The sequence below is a fragment of the Antennarius striatus genome, chromosome 14 (genome assembly GCF_040054535.1).
Source record: "Antennarius striatus isolate MH-2024 chromosome 14, ASM4005453v1, whole genome shotgun sequence".
NCBI lineage: Eukaryota > Metazoa > Chordata > Actinopteri > Lophiiformes > Antennariidae > Antennarius > Antennarius striatus.
This window is the reverse complement of record NC_090789.1, coordinates 9,438,060-9,459,479: the sequence shown is the minus strand read 5'-3', so window position 1 is coordinate 9,459,479 and position 21,420 is coordinate 9,438,060. Positions and strand designations below refer to the sequence as shown.

The window sequence follows — 21,420 nt, the reverse complement described above, 5'->3', positions numbered from 1 at the left end:
TTTTATGCAAGGATAAGCGTAATTAGATAGATAGATAGATAGATAGATAGATAGATAGATAGATAGATAGATAGATAGATAGATAGATAGATAGATAGATAGATAGATAGATAGATAGATAGATAGATAGATAGATAGATAGATAGATAGATAGATAGATATATAGGTACATTCACGTGCAGCGACGGCCCAGCTTCCTTCTCTTTGAATCATCAAAACGTGAAGAGAAGCTGATAACGCACAATTTCTTGCGAAACCCCTTCCGTCCAGGCTGCATCTTTCCAGTTTGGCGGGTGCGACTTGATGATATGGACGTCCGGGTACGCACGCGCGGCTGCCACGCAGTGCCCCGCCCATCAGGGGGGCGGGGCCAAACATGGGGTGAATTGCACGTTGCAATGGGCGGGGAACTCTGAATATTACTACAGCCAGCCTTTCTGTCACGGCGTCTTCTCAGTTTTCTAACAGATAGTAGAGCACGACAGATCTGACCGTTTTTGATATTTCTAACAATTCTGTGACCAAACCAAGACAGAAGATATTCTACTATGGCGAAAGGAGAAGGAGGCGAACAATACTCCAATGCCAGCTTATTGAATAAACCGCCCAGCTCGGATGCCATCAAGCTGGCCAGGAAGGTAAATTCATTCAAATTCAAAATATAATAATTCTTTTCTTTTTTTTTCATTCATCGATCACCACATCAGGCTCCACAAGACGTAGAAACATGCTGGTTTGAGGATTTGAATGAATGGAGCTCATGTCTGACATTTCCAGGCCGTGAGTCACGTTCGTTCACGTCGTCTGAGACGCGGGGTGCTCATTGTCGTAAATCTTCACTGGAGTTGACCGAAATACGCCTTAATGGTGGCTAAATTCATTGTTGAATGAATGAAATCGTTGGTAAAAAAATGAAATTGAATACATAAATTAATTTAAGATGTCAAATTAACGTTATTCCAGCCTTTATTCCGTCCTCACGACAGACTCTTCAAATGGTTTAAATGAAACAGACCTTATAGATGTGAGTCGCAGTTTTTAGATTGTCAGTAAAATTATACTGCTTTAACATTAGATCCGATAATATCCTCTTTTATATTAAATTTTCGTTAGAATTACAATTTCATAATTGTTTCTCCAATGTCTGAAGTCGCCGTTTCCAGTTTTACGGCCATTTTCACTGCAGTTAATCGGGAATTGTGAGGTTCAGGCTCGGGGTTGAGACTCACCACAACACGGTGTTCTGGTGCTGCGTTCAGGGGCTCAGTTAAACCGAAACCTCTGGCCACACGAAATTACGACCATTTGAACAAAATCTAAATCTTTTTTTTTTTTAATTTAAAAGTCCATCTTTGGTTATCGGTAAATATAGAAAATGTGGTATTTGGAGCCCTCGTTCGCGGGTAATTCCCGTGTGGATGTAGCAGGGAGCACCCAGCGAGGCGACGTGTCAGCCGGACGATCAGACATGCCCCCTTTCTTCAGTCAGTATTGACTCCTATTCATTATCTACACACAAGGGTGTGTGTGTCTTCCCAAGTGTGTGTTGCATATCGGTGATAACATGTCATTGCTGCTCGCACTGGTGCTAACAAGTAGATTCATTAGTAGTAATAGTAACAGGTAGTCAGGTATCATGCCACGTTCAGGAAACATCATTAAATTACATAAAACAAACGTGAAATATCAGCAGGCATGTTCCTTCTCTGGTATAAATGTGTAAAGCAGAGGATGTGAAGTAACACTGCCACCACACATTTTTCTACTGCAGGTGCATATATCACACACCTATGTAGAAAATAACAACACAACTGGCAAGAGATGAATGGTACACGTCTTTGGAAGAGACAACTTTCTTGTGGTGACTCTATTCATTCTGATGAGATTAAATCAGCAACTTTCGTAATACCATCTATTAATCCGAGTAACCGCTTTAATTCTTTTGACTGTAGTAGGTTAGTATTTCAGCGCGCTTTTTGTTACCTTAACAAAAGGCTTGGTTGGATGTACCAGCAGGTTGGTTCATCAAAATAGTCGTAGTGACATTCTGTGCTGTGGCGTGATGGATGAAACAGGTTCTGCTTTCATCACATGCCAATGAGGTGAATGAGGAGCACTGAAACGTGTCTGTGATTTACACACTCATGATGCCATCTTTTGTCATGTCTAAAGCTTAAAATTAGATTCCGTTATGCTGCATCAAACATGAACTTTTGATTGGCCTGGGAGGAGGGTGTGTTTTCATCCCTCTGTGGCCAGCTGTGGTCAGAACCCTGGTTAAACTGGCAGGCGTCTGTTTGGATCTGAAGCCAGTTCAGTCTGTTGCCAAGACGCTGTCACCCTGACTTTAGGTGTGTCTGACAGCATGGTGTTGTCATGACCTGGCACTACACAACAGAGATTTGTGTTCCTATTGGAGGCATCGTCTGCTTAGGAAATTGTTACATCCACAGTGAAGTCAGTGGAGAAGAATGAGTACTTGTTAATGACCACGGGCTTCTTGTTTTCATGTGGTTGTCCCTAACTTCTGCCAAATTAGCCACATGATGGTTATCTTTTTGCCAGGTATGGAACTGTATAATGTGGACTTGCATTCACCATATTACAATGAATGTGCTGTCGTCATTGCTGCAGAATAAACCTCCCCTATACTTGTAAGGGCTTGGGCCTGGTCAGGACTGAAAATGTTTGTAGACAAATTTCAGTTTGTAATATACTTATGAATATAAATTTGATTGGTTATATGATAGGAATCATCACAGTAATCAGAATTATGTCTGCCAATGTATAAATTTCTCTCATCATTGGTTCTACTTTATGATTAATGGAGTGCATAACTTAACCTGATGATTTTTTTTTTTTTATTGTTCGTCCTCAGCATGAACATGGCAACAGGTTGTCAATCTGCAACAAGCTGTGCTATGCCATCGGTGGAGCGCCCTACCAGATGACAGGAAGTGCTCTTGGGTTTTTTCTGCAGATTTACCTACTGGATGTTGCTCAGGTGAGTTGGCTGAAGTTGTCATATGTGTCCAGATGTTTTGTGTAACTTTTATAACACAGGGTTAAATATAAATGCCCCGCTGCCGCCAAAGGACCACCTTAGCGGGAATTGGATCCTACTGCTCCCCCCCTGCTGTCCATCTAGTACTCTGTGTTCTGCCACAGTATACTGTATATTGTGGCATTTACAGACTTGAGGACAAGGAGTTTTACATGTGTGCCCTCAAGGCACCTCTCCCATGAGGGCACACATGGGACATAGTGACACTGTGCCTGCCAAGTCTCACCAACAAAGGAGGTGATTATCTTGGAAAAACGAAGAGGTGGAAAAACTTTCTCTATAGTTTCCATTATTGACTCCAGGATGGAGCTGCTCGATAGTAAAAGGCTTACACAAGCTTGTCCTGTAAAAAGAGAAGGAGGGGCAGCATGGTGTGAAGCCGACGGACTTTAATGGATTCTGACACTAATTTGACGGTCAATTTCAAAACAGTGTGTAAGTCAATTGTTTCTCAGGGTTCAGTTTTGTCCGGCTGCAGATTGTTGATGAAGAGTTGATTGGATGACGCAGCGTGGTGCAAACTGACGGGAGTGGAGCCTTCATCCCTCCTCGCTTTCACTTGTCACCTCAGCTCAGCGCTCGATAACCAACAGACGGGCAGAGTTGGCAAGGGGCACGTTCGCTATTTGACTTGTTTCCTGCCAAGTACTGTATTTTGACTATCACCTTACAACAAGCTGATAACTACTCACCATAAAGGCCAGTTTAATCTGTTTCAAAGCGTCAGCAAATTGCTCAACAGTTCAATGACACAACTTCAGGCCATGCATGATATGTCAGATTGCTCACGCCAGTCCGTCATTCTAGGAATGATACTGTATTGTGCCCTGAATGATATTTTTATGTTAGGAATTTGTGTATGTGTGATGTTTTTGTGCTGTCTAACATGAATCGCCCTTTTACAACCACATCAGTACTAATCTTTGTGTCCTCTCCGTCACCAGCTGGATCCATTCTACGCGTCCATCATCCTGTTTGTTGGCCGAGCGTGGGACGCCATCACGGACCCCACGGTCGGCTTCCTGGTCTCCAGAAGCCGATGGACACGTTTCGGACGCATGATGCCCTGGTATGTTGAATTTCCTGCTAGGAACTGTGAGCTGCATTGAATATTGATTAATATGATTGATTACATATACATTTTGTTGAATGTAGTTACTACAGAGGTAGGACTTTGTAAGAGGAATATTCCCATTTGGTTGTACAGTACAGTAATTCATGATGATGCAATTACTACTGCATTACTTTGTCATGCCGCAAACACATGGTTACCACCAACGCCTGCCACATAAACACATACAAATAAGCACACACATAGACACACACACTGCTCTGCCTACAGACCTTGATGAAATCCACTGAAAAGCATGACAAAAGTGTGGAACAAATAAATGCAACGGACTTCAGGTTTCAGGTTTTTTTCTTCTGTTCTCTGAGTTGAGTGATTCCCCAGAACAAATAGTCTAACTTTTACACTTTTGGGGTAAGGGAGTGGGAGGCCTGGGATCAGAGATCTTTCAAAGTAAAGCTATTCTTTTCAGCTTCACCTCCCCTACATCTCCGCCCTAACCTATAAGCAGGCTACTTGTTTTTATCACTTCTGAGTTATTGGACTTTCTTGAATATTGCATGACTGTTAGACTTTGGCCCTTGCATAGTCTAAAAAGATATACTGTACAGACCTTCTTGGAAATTTACACTGCTATGCGAGAGGTATGGTGCAGGTTATAAGTAGTCTCCACTCCATGCTAGGGTTATTTTTGAACTGCTGTCATGTTAGTCTTTTGGGAACACGAAGTGAATTACTAGGGAGAAATTGACACTTTGATAAGGCACCTTGTCCCAGAGGGTCTTGGATGTGAATAGAATGACACCATGGGGATATGCAGGACAAACTCCCTATATCTCCATCTGGTGTCTGCTTAATTAAAAGTAATATATCCCATGTTGCTTTTTCAGTGTGTAAAAGAATAAACACAATATGGAAATGAATTCAGTCTTGAATGCCCCTTATGGTTTCATCTTCAGTGTCTTATGTTGATATTGAGTGCAGTGTGTGTGTGTGTGTGTTGTGTGCATGAAAACATGTACAAAACACAAATTTAGAATGCAGATGAGTTCCCCTTTATGTGAGATGTGTGTCATTGTGAATGAAATCAAGCTTTTGTAGTTACAGATTTGCAAAATGTGTTGAAATAACTTCCCTGTACGCCATGGAGGATTTGTAATTACAATAATAGACAATAATAGTTGCACTGATAAATTGTAAGTTAATATGTATAATATGAACACTATACATTTCTAGATTTAAGCATTTTCACAGATTTACAATGCTAGCAATCAAAACTTGTGTCACGTTTTACAGTAGATTTGCGTGTTTATTATGAGTAGAAAAAAAAGCAGATTATTGTAATTATCAGTCAATATCAAGATGCTGATGTTATCTGTTAAAACGAGCCACTCTTGCAAAGTGAGGTGTGTCTCACCAGTGTATTCTGAAGAACTGTGGAGTGGATGTGGGCGTAGGTGCAGAAAGGATGGAGGAATGATTGGCATGCTCAGTAACATTGTGTGCGGTTAAGTCATAAAAGATGTGAGGATATGAGTGAGCTTGTCTGAGCGTAGGGAGGAATCGCTGCTCCATTTCCGTGTTTAGGAAGTGGGGGAGGGTAGATCAAGTCATGCTGGCCTCTCATTGGTCCAGCCCACAACACACCACAAAAATGAGCCAATGGTGTGTCAGATATCATATCCGACATGCCCTTAGGGTTTTTAAGGCTGGCCGTGGAATCCGGGAGGTTACAAAAGTTCAACTGTTGAATTGGTTTTACTATTGTGGTTGGCTAACAGATTACAGGTTTATTTCCAAAATAATGGTCACTTAAAATAATGTCTTTTGTATTTAAGGTTGAAATTACTATTTAAAATCTGACTGCCTTTTTAGGATCTCAAAGCCAAATCTAGTGTCTTGTAATTATGGATGTGGGCGTTGTACCTCAGTATTGCACTTTCCCCCCCCCCACATAAACATCACATGAAGCAGTTAGTTTTATTGAAGGGCCAACAAATGAAACCCTCATTCAAGGCCTAACTTCATTTTTTTTTAATTTTGCTCACCCAGCCCGAAATAAAGAATGTAGTGACTGCTGTGTAAATCTAGTTCTTGGTTGAGATTGATGGGCATCAGGGTGTCACCTACGAGGTGAACCCTTCTCCATCCCCCTTTAGTCAGCACAGCTATTTCAGTGACTCACAGAGGGGCTTATATGGACTTCTTTGTCACTGCAGTTTGCGAGTTGGTTACAAACTCCATGTGCATGAGAAAAACGAGTTCAATCAAGTACAGTTTGTAATTTACTATAAAAAAAAAAGAATTCCATCTCACGTTGTCTAGAAAACACTTGCTTTGACTTGATCACCACGCCTGCACCACTCCCAGTCAGTCTTTACATCTGTGTCGTTAACTCCGCCGCTTGTAGGACAAGCGTTATTTTCTCTACACTTCCCTGTACGAAGCAAATATTGTTTGATAGAAATATTTACAAGTGAAAAGTAGTTAGAATTTTTTTTTTATTAAGTATGAGTCACTGCTTTGTTGACGAAGGTTTTCACAATCGCACACTTTTGGTAGTTGAATCGTATCTTAATGACTTCCCCCTCATGTCCGATAAGGATGTGTCACCTGAGGTGAAGGAGTGATACGATTGATGCTAATGCTGTTTCCTGTTTCACAAGCCGGACTTCTTTTTTTTTTTTTGTTCTACTTCTTTTCTGAGGCGTGGTCCATCTCAACAATTCTATATTTGCACAGTAAAGATCAGATCACAGGAATAAGGGAGGAACTTATGAAATTCTGCTCCAGTTTTTTATTAATTATTTTATTTTCCTGATCATGATCTCATAATTTTTAAGATATTTGACACATGTATAAAGAATGACACACTTTTATTTGCAGCACAGAACGAATTCATTCTTAGTCATGGGAAGATGTGTGTGTGTGAAAGTCAGGCTCAAATGTTGCCTTGTCTGGCAGGTTCCCTCACATCACTGTCGTCTCCAGCCGTACCGGAAACTCAATCTGTCATGCATGTGAACATCAGAAACTCCCTTTCTGATAGTGAGAATCCTTGTGAAGACGTGTTGGCATTGACAGAATGTTTAATATCCACAATTTGTTCACAATTTTGTTTCACGCTTCAGTGGTCGTGTTTTCATCCACTAATGCTGTCGTCTCTTCTCCTTCTTTTTCCCTCTTTTGTCCATCTGAAGGATTTTGCTGTCGACCCCTTTTGCTGTGCTTACATATTTCCTCATTTGGTACGTCCCCCCCTTTGAGAACAACAAAGTCATCTGGTACCTGTTCTGCTACTGCGCCTTCCAGACCCTCCAGACTGTGAGCACGACATCTATACACACTCTCACTCCGTGTTGATTTGATGTTTCCTGCTGTTGGACAATAACCCATGACTCTCTATTGCACATAGTTTCTGCACTTGTATTATTAATAATACATTACTTATTATTTTGGGGTCAAAAAGAAGTGATTAAATTATATATTGCAGTTGATCAACACAAGGAATAACAAAGAATCTTACTGTAATATTTTGTTTGTAAATTCTTAACAGTATTTTTCTCACTATAAGGCACACTGGATTATAAGGCACACCTTCAATGAATGGTCTATCTAAAAAAAACCAAAACAAACATATAAAGTGCACTGGATTATAAAACACACTGGATTATAAGGCACATTTGATGAGGTGTACCTTCAATGAATGGCCTACTTTCAACACTTTTTTCAAATATAAGGCGCACTTATGAGGTTTTGAGAAAATTAAAGGCTTTTAGGTGCGCTTTATAGTGCGAAAAATACTGTAATCAATGAATTATTACAAGTAATGGTAGGTTGATATTCTTAAACATGGTCAGAGCCAGGAGGTTTGCCTAACTATTTCCAGAATGAGAAGGAAACAAACTTCCCCATCATGTTGAACAATTACATTTTGTACGTCCCTGTGTGACAAGATTAAGAGTTCTTTTTTTCACCTTCTTCCCCTTTTTTGTCTTTGGTTGAACAGTGTTTCCATGTGCCATACTCTGCCCTCACCATGTTCATCAGCTCCGAGCAGAAAGAAAGGGACTCGGCCACGGCTTACAGTGAGTGTCACGGTCAGCATGTAAAACTGTTTGTCATGAACTCTTCCGACAGGTCGCTCCTTTAATAATACACGTCTCCCATATTTCCCTCCAACCAGGGATGACGGTCGAGGTGCTCGGCACCCTCCTGGGTACGGCCATCCAGGGCCAGATCGTCGGTATGGCGAACGCTCCTTGCCTTCCTGGACCGGATGACCCTGTGTTGGACTTGATCAACTCCTCAAAGCCTGACGAACTGAATGCCACAGAGCCGGTCATCTCCCTGGAACACACTGTAAACACATTTACTCACTCGTCACATGTTTGACGTTAAACACTAATAATGTTACAGTTCAAAGATGAACCAGTGAGAAACACCGATGCTATCTGCTAAAGATCTTCCTTGTCCTCTTCTTTAGAGAGTGGCTTACATGATTGCCTCCGGTGTTATCTGCCTGATCTACGTCCTCTGCGCTGTTGTTCTCTTCTTTGGTGTGAGAGAACAAAAAGGTAAGACATTTATTTGTTATTCAGATGCCAGTCTTCCCTTCCTTTTCTTCTTCTTCTTCCAAGCTAAAATGAGGATATAAAGAGAACTGCAAGTCATTGTGTGTCTCTAATAATAAAAACCCCTGAAAATGTTGGTGGCTTGGGTTCAGCTCCTCATGTAAAATGAAATTTAAAATAAAAAACAACAGGAAAACCTACTTGAGCAGATGCAACGTTTCGCTTATTTTTGGTCATTGTTTCATTTGTTTCACGTTTCCAGAGCCCACGCGTCCCAGGTCGGAGCCCATGTCTTTCTTCCAGGGGATTAAGCTGGTGATGGGGCATGGACCCTATGCCAAACTAGTCACAGTTTTCCTCTTCACCTCTCTGGCTTTCATGGTGCGTATAAAGACGTAAACCATTTAACTGTGAGTGTAGTTAATGAATGCACAGCATGTCAGCCTCACCTGTTCGGTTGTTGACCACCTTCTGTTTGCTTTTTGGAGACCGATCTTATGTTGCATGTTGGCAGTGTCTTGTTGGTCTGCGTGCCCGGCCACAGTTTACTTAGCGCCTGCGATGTTGGCCGATGCATGTGTTTTCAGGCCGCAGAATATGACTGAGACTCTGTGATTTGTCCCGCAGCTCCTGGAGGGAAACTTTGCCCTGTTCTGCAGCTCCACACTCGGCTTCAGGAATGACTTCCAGAATATTCTGCTGGTGATCATGGTGAGTACAAACACACATACATACACATTTACAGGTGGCATTTTCAGACAAACAAATGGGTGCACTGTTTCCATAGTAATGACCACATTTCCCCCCCTGGCGTATCAAACCTTGAGCAGACACTTTGTGTGGAATAAGCTAAGCCATTAGCCCCAGACAAAAGCTTCCCTCCCAGGGCGATCACATAAACTGTCTTCACTTACAGGCCCAGTCTCTGCCTGGGGAGAAACAGTGTCTCCTGGCTGCCCACTTCCATCATCCATGTCTGCTTTGCCTGAATGCCATCCCATTCCCACAGAGAGCAAAGCAGACATGTTTTGTTGTCCATTCAACTATTTCTATCTCTCTGTCTCCGTCTCATTCCCTGTCTGTCTGTCTGTCTGTCTGTCTGACTGTCTCTCTCTGGGAAAAAAAACCCAACTTCTTCCACACGATGCTTATTTATACATCCAACATTCTGACTGGTGTGAAACTTAATCAATCCATAGATATGCCTTCTGTCATTCAAACAGAACAAATGCTCAGGGTGAGAACGTCCGTGTTAGTCAGGTTGAAAAGATTACAGTTTGATCTTGTACTTTATGGAAAGGATTATAGAGTCAAGGCAGCATACTTTTTGTTCAAGTCCATTTATTTAATGAAATGACTTCAATAGTGCAGCTTTGACAGAAACCCGGAATTACAGTTACCCAGAATCGGTGCTAAGAGGTCCTAATCCTCACCTTCAGGAATTTGATGAAAAGTCAAATCATATTTGAACAGAGATTTGTTAAATAAATCAAACTAAGAGACATTTATGGATTTGCCATTCATATGGGGTGTCATCTAAAGGATTTAAGAAACTAAATGTGAAAAAAGCCAAGAGAAACTTTTTGTCTTTATCAACTGACAGTCATGTTTGATGACTGAAGGAAGGTCGGTAAGGCTCGCTGTGGGTTCCTAGTAGTGACGCATTTTGCTAACGCAACACAAAAATGACCTAAATATGGAAGAAACAAGGAACCTTATTGTGACAAGCGTCACAAAACTTTTTTTTAAGCAATAATGGGGTTTTTTTGTAATTTTTGTAACACACACGACTGAAGCCAGGCGGACATGATGCGTGGGTTTTTTTATCTCTCAGCTTAGTATTTCATTCATATCATGAGAGAAGGTGGGAGAGTACTGTTGAGAGGCAGCTTTTTGTTATCTTTACTTTAGTCAAACATTCAGGTTCAGTGGCCAAACGGATCTGGGCGACCCGTACAGGAGCAGGACGACCTGCAGTGATGTTTGCATCACACTGAGGTCAACGATGTGTAGGGAAAAGCCACAGAGACTATATTGTCTTCCACTGACGCTGTTATGCTTGGCAGATGTGAGGGAACAAATGTATCTAATCTTACGTGTCTGAACCGTTATGTAACACAACACACAGGACCCCCCTCTCATGTTGACATGCAATGAGGGGCCTTTTTTTGGAATTTAAAAAATTTTCCGAGAATTTTTTTAGTATGTTAACAGACAACGAGACAGCTGGTTAACTACATCTACTCTTTTCAGGTCTCTGCTACTCTGGCCATTCCCTTCTGGCAGTGGTTTTTGACTCGATTTGGGAAAAAGACTGCAGTCTACACTGGCACCGTGGTAAGGCCCACAACCTCGTCCATGTTTATTTCCAGTGGAGATAAAGTCATTTTTAGGTGTTGTTAAGAGATTATATTCTGGATGTCAACCTGTAAATGATGGATAATCTTTTGTCTCTCTTCTTTCCAGTCTGTGGTTCCCTTCATGATCATGGTGGTGTGTGTGAAGAGCAGCCTCATTGTCACCTACATCGCCTCTTTTGCCTCTGGAGTTGGAGTGGCTGCAGCCTTCCTGCTGCCATGGTAAAACCTCCACTATCCTTTTGTTTTTCTCTTTGTTTCCTTATTGGAAATATGCGCACAATTTAACTCAAAATTTTTGTGTTTTGCAGGTCTATGCTGCCAGATGTTGTCGACGATTTCAAAGTGCAGAACCCCAACTCCATCGGCCACGAAGCTCTATTCTATTCCTTCTATGTTTTCTTCACCAAGTTCGCCTCTGGAGTCTCCCTCGGCATTTCCACTCTCAGTTTAGAGTAAGTTTTCTCTTAAACACACATGACCATGCATGTTGACCTCATAGGATGCATACCTCTAAAATTCGACTTTAATGTTATTAACATTTTACCCAAATCCATGAGAACAAAATAAGATGCACATAAAATATTTAATTAACTTTAAGAGTAGCAAATATTCATTCTTTTGTAAGTCAAAGACATCATGGGAGGATTTGACCTCTGGTCACCTGGGTTTTAACCAGAAGGTGATCCTGTGTGATGTGACTACTTACATTACTAAAAAAGACTTATAATTGTTTTCAATTAAAGTGGACGATGTTTGTATTCAAAATTCCAGGTATGTTGAAATGCAGAAAATCTCTAAGACTTCTATACCGATGGGTTTTGTACATTGACATTGTATTGTAAGGTATCTTATTGTCTTGGAGTTCTTTGATTTTTTTAAAAAGAAAATTAAGGCTAAGCCAAATCTTGCAGAATGCAAATCCCACATCAAAGCCAAGAAATCCTTCCATTCGATTAAGTACAGTAAGGCTGTAGAATCACATGAGTGACTTTACAGCAGTTGTGGCCTTTGAGAAGTGATCTAATGCTCTCTCATCAAGACCTTGATCTAAGAAATTTTTTTTAAAAAAGTATCAACAATAGTTGATAACATTCCTCAGCATCACTCCCCTGCAATGCAAATCTATATGAAGTATTTGTGGTTTCGGTCTCGTAATTACATTCCTCTTCAGTTTTGCAGGTTACATCAGTAGAGGCTGCTCACAACCAAAGGAAGTTCATTTAACATTAAAACTGTTGGTTTCTGCCGCCCCTGTGGCTCTCATCATCATCGGCCTGGGCATATTGTACTCGTACCCGATTAATGAGGAGAGGAGGCAAGGCAACCGCAAACTGTTGCAGGAACAGAGGTAACACTGTCGATTCAGGAGTTGACTCTTGTGTACACGAGTGAAGCAAAACACAGAGTGAATAATTTATTTTCTCTTGCAGGGAAAACGAGGCCGACTCAGAGACAGACTCCACAGAAATGGCAAATATGATCTAGGTCACTCTAGATCCAGAAACCATTCGGGTGATCTCATGGTATTTTGCACTGGGCGGGACCAACAAACCTGGGCCTGTCAGATCACACGGGTGCTGCCTCGTGTCATCGGACTACTACTGTTTAAAGACTGCGAAACTTTTTTCCGGCATAAAATCCACTTTTTACTTTAAATTAGATCTCAAAAAGCCTTACTTTTTGTAAAACATGCTACTTTTGTACTGTGCAAAATTCACATTATGGTGTGATAGTGTTCTCAATGGAAATTTCACAGAACTAGGATATGTTATAGAAGCATATTTGGTCAGTGTTGCCATTGTGGGTGCTACTTACTGGAGCTGAAATGCGTCCATCCTCGTAAATAACACGTAGAACATTTATGAACTCGAGCATTAAACAACAGCTTGATGATTTTGAGATGTAAACACCAAGAGAAACTTACACAAGTGGTTCAACTGTCTTAATTTCAATCCCATCTGGGGTTCCATTCGAAAAGAAACTTGATACTTGTGTCAGTTACGTTCTCTTGAGTCATTGACTCTGCAAGTGTTTTCAACATTTTTAAATGTTTTGTATTTTTACACTGATATAGTTTACTTCGTATCAGTCAGGCAGTATGCTTCGGCTCGTTTCTATCTCATTCCCACCATTTTGGTTTTGTGTGTTTTACTTGTAAAGAACCGGTATTAATGTGATTTAGGTGCTAGTGACCAGTCAGTAACGGCAGTCCTCTCAAGGGCTTTTCTTTTTTTCCCGTCGCAATACTTAAACCACTACAACATTAAAAGCATTCACGTCTCTGACAAACATAAAGCAACTGCATTATTTATCCAGCTTTTTCTCTTTTTTTTAAAGACAGCTACTGAAGAGAGGAAATGCTTTCTTTCCTCTAAATTCTTTTGATTTTCTTGACACTGAGTGTAGCTGTGGCTACAGCCAGGATAAATTTAGTGAGATCATTATTTAAATATTTATTAGTTTTTATTTGACTTGTTGAATTCTTTTGCTGGAACGTCATATGGCGTTAAAGGCCTAAAATGCTCCACCTGAATTAGTTTCATCAAGAAGAAAGTGTGATGACAGAATGCTTTCATAAATGATAAAAACATTCACACACCTTTCAATGCAATGTGGCCAACACTTCTATATTTGGTTGTAATGCATTCAAAAAGGGACACATGTAGATTGGATACAGATTATTTTCTCCCTTGGGTGTTTTTTGAATATGTATTTTTTGTATATATGTATATTGAAGGAACAACCATAATGCTCTGTGATCATCCTAGTCCTTTCAAACAGTGTGGGTTGACATGTGTCATATCATTGATATGAAAATGTGTACATACAGTTCAATATGTTATACATAGTGTTACATCCTTGACATGTTGTTTGACAACTGGGTTGCCAATGTGAAAATGTTCATATTTAATTTTTCTTCATTTACTGTACTTTCTTCTGGCTAAGCCTGTAATAATTGTACATCTTGCTGATCACATCCTGTTTCTTTGTGTTGGTGTTAGTTTCTTATGGATCTTTCAGTGAACTTTCCTCAGGAGGCTGTAGCCAAATCTGTGAGCTTTAATCCCACAGGGACACAGAGACGCCTTGTATACATGCCTCCTCTACATATGTATATAATGTATTTAAACCTGTAAATATATTTGGTATTTGTGGCTGCAAGCAAGATGAATCAATGTACACTGTGCCGCAGTTATTTAAGAAAGAATGCCAAGGGTAATGTTAATAAATACTAAAAAATTATACTGTGAATGTGTTTTCAACATTTCTTGACTTAATATTTCTCTAGCACAAGTCAGTTTATTCAATTTATCCATCCACCTTCTCTTCGGTCTTCTCTACATCCACACACCTAATTCTGTGACGTCATGGGGATTATTTGCGCTGTATTACTGCCATCTAGTGTCAGGAGTTGTCACTACAAAAAATAATGGAAAGCAGAAAATGAATGAATTTATGGTACAAGTACAAGTCAAAATATTACTCTATTTTACTCCGAATCATCACAAATCACACTGTGTCTATATGTACAATCCCAGTTAAAATGTTGACATGCCTTCCAATTGTCTTAAGTGAGAAATTGGTATGACCCTTTAAATCCCTTGAGAGTATGAACTGTGGTCTTTTTTCACTACCATAAAACACGACGTAAAGTTTTATTTTTATTTTGACTATTTTACCGTGTAAAATCTCTCGTAAATTACGCGCTTTTATTTTGGAAGTTCCGTACTTTAGCCAGAAATATTAACTTCCTGTTAGCCTCAGCGGCTAGTCTGCATCGCTTCAGCGTCTCAGGCGATTTTTTTTCTTTCTATATAGCAAAAATAGAAATCAAAGTACATCGACTTTCACTTGACGAGTGAACATCGTAAACATATTTTAGGCTTCATGAACTTTTGAATCCTTCATTTTATCCGCGAACTCCAGCTAACGGGATATGGCGGGATCAGGATTTCAGAACAAGACGCGCGTGTACATCCTGGCGGAGCTGGACAAGGAGACGCGGCGGCTGATCCAGGGTCAGTCCGCGAGCAGCCCCGGAGCCAGCATCCCCCTGTCGAACAGACCCAGCGCCAGGGAAGCGCGGGACAGCGCGGAGCAGCAGCACATCGCCGCCCAGCAGAAGGCCGCCCTCCAACACGCTCACGTCCACTCGTCGGGCTGCTTCATCACTCAGGACTCGTCTTTTGGGAACCTCATCCTCCCGGTGCTCCCCCGCCTGGAGCCGGACTTCTGAACTCTGAACCGGACAAACAAAGCATCACTGAGCGGTGACTCCGTCCAAATGACATTTTCTGTTTCTTTTTCTTTGCCCTGTAATTTGGATTACGGCGACGGACTAATTGACAGAATAAAATATATTGGAATGCGATTATTACAGTTTAATAAGCACCACCGATGTTGGATGGAAAATAGCGTTTTATTGAGTATTAGTTGTTAATTACAGTATTATTGCTGAATATTAACAATCATTTATCATATTTTTAATGATTTTTTGTAAATTTTATTTTTAAAGACCCTGATTGTACTGTTAACTAAAATCGTAAAATGTACTTAAAATTGTAAAATATATTATCAGTGGTAAAATGACCTCTTCGCTCCGGTTAGTGTTTCCAGTTTAACAGCGACTGATTCTCAAACACGTGGTTAACCTGTTCCAGCCCAGTTCCCAGAGAGAATGAGATTAAACTACATTATTGTGATTTTAAAGAATTTAATCAAATGAAAATCAGCCACACAAACCAGAAAAGTTGTGGCTGATTTAAGTTTACACTATGAAACAGGAGGTTAGTGAACACCTGGAACTGCTTTAATTCTGCTTCAGCATCAGTCCCTTCACAGGTCTGAGTGCCATCTCCACGGAGATGGTCGATTATCATCCTCCATCTAATTCTAAGGTTGACAGCATTGATTGAAAATACTAGATGATGTTGGTTATAGAGGGTTCCCAAACTGCTGGGGAGTCTGTTCTTGGTGTAGTATTAATTGGTATAAATTTGATAGATGCCATCATTTATTTAGTCCACGTTGAGCTCTTTTCATTCCACTTTCATCTGGTGCAACCACATTAACCATATCATGTCACCTTGCTCTATCACTGACATGAAAACATACAAAAACTACACATTATTGGTATTTCATGTATTTGCTGAAGTGCTCTAAGTAGGAGGAGAAACCAACAATATTATGCCGATGAACTTGTTTTTGGTATGTGTATCCCTTATCATATTAATTTAAAGGAAAGTTCTGTAGATCTTAACCATACAGGATCATCAATGTGGATCTGTCTCGAGATATTGAGCAGATAGTTTAACATGATTGATCGTCAATTGATTTCCAGGAAGAGGATTTATGGTGATCAAGAAAGTGTCTGAACATGCTGAGCTGTTAAGCAGCACCAACATTTCAGAGTAACCCCCATCAAACTAAACATAGCTGTACATGTTTTTAAGTAAGCCAAAGACATTAAAATGAAATTTTAAAATTTTTTAATTGTTTTTTTTATGCAGCACAAAAAAGAATAACCTGCAGTGAAAGTCACAAACACATTCTAATGAGAAAGTGACAACTGCAGTAAAAGCAAATGCATATTTCTTAGAATACGATCATCTAAGCAGAGCAATGCAGGAAGATGGACACAAGAAGGGTTCCAGTGTGTCAGGACCTCAGATATTTTTCAGAGCCTCGTATCCTTTTGGGGCCTTTGGCCAGATAGAAGGCCAGGATTTGACAATGGTAGCTCTGCCCTTATGGGTTTTATAGTAATCTGCAATCCAAGGGTATTTTTGTTGAGACAACCTAAAAGAAAGACAAATGTAAGTGTGAATTACTAATTAATGATACATCATGCATTGTTTTTATTAGCTTTGTTCAGTGTTTGAATCCACATACCCATACTGGATGAGAGCAGCAATGCATGGAAAAGCACACACATCAGCCAGAGTAAAGGACCCTCCTGCCAGGTAAGGACCAGTTTTCTAGAAGACAGAAAAAAACCTTACAACCACCATCATGCCCTGGTGGGCAGATAGAAACCACAACTTTTCTATTATAGTTAGGAGGTTTTAGGTAACATTTATTAAACACAACAACCATTCGACTTGCTGTCCAAGCCTTGTATCTGCATTACTTATAACAAAGAAATAACAGGTCGTCTTCAAAGTTTTGGGGGATTTGCCACACAACAAGTCTATGAAAGCTCAGGATAAATGATGCTGGAATGTTTGATTTGAACCAACCGAATAAGATGATTTCCCTCCTGACCAGAGACGGCCAGCTGACATCTCCTGGTGCTTTCTGTAGCTACTCTTTCTTGCCACTTTTACATCTGCTGCTGTTTTTATTTGCTATTGTTCAGCTACTGCATGTAGTTGCTGCAGTTAAAGCTGCCTCTGTTTTGAACCTCTGCTCCAGTGGTGCTTCAACAAAATGCAGATGTGGAATAACCTGCTAACCTTCTGTTAGCCTGACTACTTCAGGGAGATTAATTTTGGCAGGAGGCATATCACACCAGTCACACCAGGATTTCAGACAAATCTTAAATTAATGACTTGTTGAGCTTGGTGGGTTAGGAGGTACAGTTTGTTTCCTTGCTATTGAGCCTGGCCGTCGTTCCTTAGTATAGCCAGTGTGTGACGTGTGTGTGTGTGTGTGTGTGTGTGTGTGTGTGTGTGTGTGTGTGTATTTCTAACCCACTGCTAGTTCTCGTATCAGTTTTATCACGGAGACATGACAGTGTATAAATAATCTAAAACAACCAGAAAGTAAAAGACTAGGGGTATTTCACAACTGCTGCTGTTACGAAAGGAATATAGGACAGCATTCAATACATACATAAAATAGGTTCAACATTAGTTCAACAGTAAAACTTTTCTCACAGAATTATTCTTGTCTCAGAGTATTCATAATCTTCAGGTTTACCTTTTGCATGTATGTCTCCCAGAGCTGGACCTCAGCAGTCAGAATCGAGCTGAGGTTTTTCTCAGCGTATTCTGTTCTCTCCTCTGCCGGGGTCCTCAGTTCATAGAAGAGAACATCCCCTGAAAAAAGTCAAAACAGGTCAAATATGTAGAATTAAGTTTTCTGTTCAGTTAAATCCGTCAATCTGTTCCAGTACTACAAGTTTGACATTGGGTTTCCTAACTGCTATCATCACGGTGTACAATAATTCAAAAGCAACGCAGTCCCAACCAGTAGCAATCTAAAACACCGTCAGCTAATTCTACAGCTTTAGCTGTATGATGAGGGAAAATGTGTAAGAAATAAATAAAAGTGGCTCAAATACAATGATTATCATTATACAGAATTTAAAGGGTCAACAGCTGTGTGTTCTCTTGTAAAACAGAAGTGAAATATTCAAGCATTGCATGTCAACGTGAACTTACCAATTTTCTGCCTGAGAATGTCAGTCTCTTGAAAGCGCTGGTACATTGTTGCTTGATCAGCAAAGCTGTCAGGGATCAACTGGTTTCCACTGTTCTTAAATGCGCTCTGTTGAAGATATGAGGAGAAACGCTGAGAACACTCACATGAATGTCTGGTTGATTTTCCTCTGTGGCGTCGGTTGTCTCTGTCCACAAAATACAACTGAACCCGGTTTATCTTTATCTCATCAAAATTATTACAGCAGCAAAGAAACAAGCTCTGCTGTTTGGACCAGGTCTTACCTCCAGGTACAGACAAATAGCCAAGGCCTCATTCACAATGTTGTCTCCATGTTTGAAGGCAGGAAGCTTTTAAAACGAGAACAGAATGAAAGAAAATTAGCCTTTGTTGTTTTTATAACTATAGAGTGAATAGAAGATAAGCTTATCACAACGATGTAATCTGATCCTTGATTAATTCTTGATGACTCATAGTTGAGCTATTTTTTGATCATAAAGTATAAACTTACTGCTCCCCTGGGATTGACATCCAGTACTTGCTGCGATCTGTGATCTCCTTTCTCATAGGAGAGGATGGTATGTGTGAAGTTCTTCTGCTTCTCCTTCAGAGCAAGCTCCACCATCCAGCAAGGTGCACAGCCTGTGGCGCACATCAGAGTGATGTCTGTGGCCATGGTTTCAGAGTGATCTGTTTCACCAGGAGTCAAGAGCACTTGTGATGGAACAGGTGGAGGTTGATGCTGAAACAAGACCAATGCTTGCTTTTATAACATATTCCAACCCTTTGATCGAAGATCATTTTACTGTCGGGGCAGCCATATTCAAAGTTTGAATATGCTAAAGAACATTTGGCAAAAGTCAGTGGAAAGGAGTGACGTCTCATGATTTGCATTTTACTCTCTTTGATCAAAGACCTGCAAGAAACAGAAATGTAAAACCCAACTAAAAATGGATGTAATACTATTTTGGTCTGAATGAGTTGAAGCTAGACATAAATGTCATGTACATTTTTTTTTATACACGCTGTGGCCCAAAAGTAATAAGTGGATCGTGCCACCTGTGCAATGTTCTTTCATGTGCTCTAATATTACGATAGACTTCCTACAAACATATTATATAGTTCATCATTGCCATTTTAAAGCAGTTCTGTCAAAATGCACTCTTTTTATTGCATGATTATACCATTCTATCAAAGTCTGAGTACAGATGCCTGAAGCCATGCTTAGACCATCTATTTGAAACAGAACAAATGCTCAGCCTCAGGGTGGGGAAAGAGTCACGGCTATCAATGCACCCACAGGACCCCTGCAACCACAGGCTAGTGGTTCTTCAATCCCTTCTGATGAAGATAGTGGAGCAGTCATCATCTTCCAACTCTCAGCACTTTCAGCATGACGTGGTCTGGGCTGTGATGAACAAGCTGAAGAAGATACATATACATATACACCTCACATCCTGGATACTGGATTATCTGGTACCAATTGTTGACAGTATGTTGGGACATGGGGAGCCTTTATTACTGCTTCATTATTACTTTAACTTTTAGATTTCTTCTTCATATAATAAGCAGGCACAGCAAATCAACATCATTAACAAAGTAAACGATAAATATTTCGGGGGCATCTTCCATTGAGGCACAACGGACAGAATTCATAGCACACTAGTAGTCAGACAGCAACTTTTTCCAAATTACACCTTTGACAAAGACTTAAGCTCCAATTCCACTGCTTGTGAAGTAGTTTGCACATTATTTCATTATTTGGAAGTACCACCGATCAAGATCCAGACAGATAATCAAATCATGAAAGAATTTTGAATAAAGAGCCGTTACAATGCCACAGTGGGTATTGTACAGCAAGCATGTACTGGGGTTTTGCATGTCTGCATGAGTTCCTTTCAGGCACTGTAACATTTCTCACAACTAAAGACATTCAATTTATGTGAATGTGTGAATTAGGTCTTGCTCAGACTCGTCGCCTACATGTAATTTCTCAGTCAATCGATCATCCGCTTTTCATACAAAATCAGAGTTCAGAACATAAAGGAAACACTATCCTACACTCGCCACTTTGAAGTTAGGAAACACCAGTAGAAGTTACAGTGCCTTGTGAAAGTACTGGCCCCCTCAAGCCTTTTTGACATTTTGCCACATTTCAGGCATCAAACTTAAAGATAACAAACTGAAAATATTTTTCACGAATCAACAATATGTGAGATACAATTGTGAAGTGGAACCAAATTTATTCAACATTTTATATTGTGTTTACAAATAAAAAAGTAGGATGTGCAAAAAGTATTGGCCCCCTGTTCTCTCAGCTCAACTAACCGACTCCAGAAGTTCCCTGATGACCTCTGAATGATCCAATGTTGACCTAAATGACTAACACTGACAAACAGAGTGCATCTGTGTGTCTCACATTTGCACATCCTACTTTTCAGTTTTTTATTTGTAACACAATATAAAATGTTGAATAAATTTGGTTCCACTTCACCATTGTGTCTCACATGTTGTTGATTCTTGAAAAATATTTTCAGTTTGTTATCTTTATGTTTGAAGCCTGAAATGTGGCAAAATGTCAAAAAGTTCTTGGGGGGACCAATACTTCCGCAAGGTACTGTATCAATATGGAGATAAAAGATAAGGTAGATAAGTAAAATGAGGTTAGAGGCCGGACTAAAAAAGTAAAACTAATCAAATTCTGTAAATGAAATGAAATGAAAAACTGTCTAAAAAGGTAAAATGAATAAATCCGTAATTAAAGATTAAAGTCCACTCTTATTATCCCCAGTGGGGAAATTATCTTCACAGTCTCTTGTACATGCATATATATATATATATATATATATATATATATATATATATATAGACAGACCATGCAATGTTGTGTACAGGCCCCTGAAACAAACACAACAGGGGCCTAAAGGCATGCCGTTAGTAGAGCATCAAACAGTACGACGAGGCAGAGTG

General features: G+C 40.1%; 2 protein-coding genes and 1 pseudogene across 2 annotated transcripts; 2 read left to right on the top strand and 1 right to left on the bottom strand.

Moving 5' to 3' along the window:
- Positions 1-440: 440 nt before the first annotated feature.
- Positions 441-14,310, top strand: mfsd2ab (MFSD2 lysolipid transporter A, lysophospholipid b). Its single transcript, XM_068333615.1, has 14 exons — positions 441-638; positions 2,879-3,004; positions 4,009-4,133; positions 7,334-7,457; positions 8,143-8,221; positions 8,320-8,495; positions 8,620-8,710; positions 8,970-9,088; positions 9,335-9,418; positions 10,961-11,044; positions 11,174-11,286; positions 11,376-11,519; positions 12,239-12,415; positions 12,498-14,310. Exons 1-14 carry the CDS (start codon positions 549-551, stop codon positions 12,550-12,552), a joined length of 1,587 nt encoding a protein of 528 aa, XP_068189716.1. The 5' UTR covers positions 441-548; the 3' UTR covers positions 12,553-14,310.
- A 522-nt stretch (positions 14,311-14,832) lies between these two features.
- Positions 14,833-16,994, top strand: LOC137607459 (SOSS complex subunit C pseudogene; annotated as a pseudogene).
- On the bottom strand, positions 16,542-19,264 carry LOC137607458 (glutathione S-transferase A-like). The gene is made up of 6 exons (XM_068333254.1): positions 18,962-19,264; positions 18,735-18,800; positions 18,453-18,558; positions 17,989-18,107; positions 16,960-17,045; positions 16,542-16,866 (listed from the first exon to the last, which is right to left on the bottom strand). The coding sequence occupies exons 1-6, from the start codon at positions 19,124-19,126 to the stop codon at positions 16,734-16,736; spliced, it is 675 nt and encodes a 224-aa protein (XP_068189355.1). The 5' UTR covers positions 19,127-19,264; the 3' UTR covers positions 16,542-16,733.
- Positions 19,265-21,420: the final 2,156 nt, after the last annotated feature.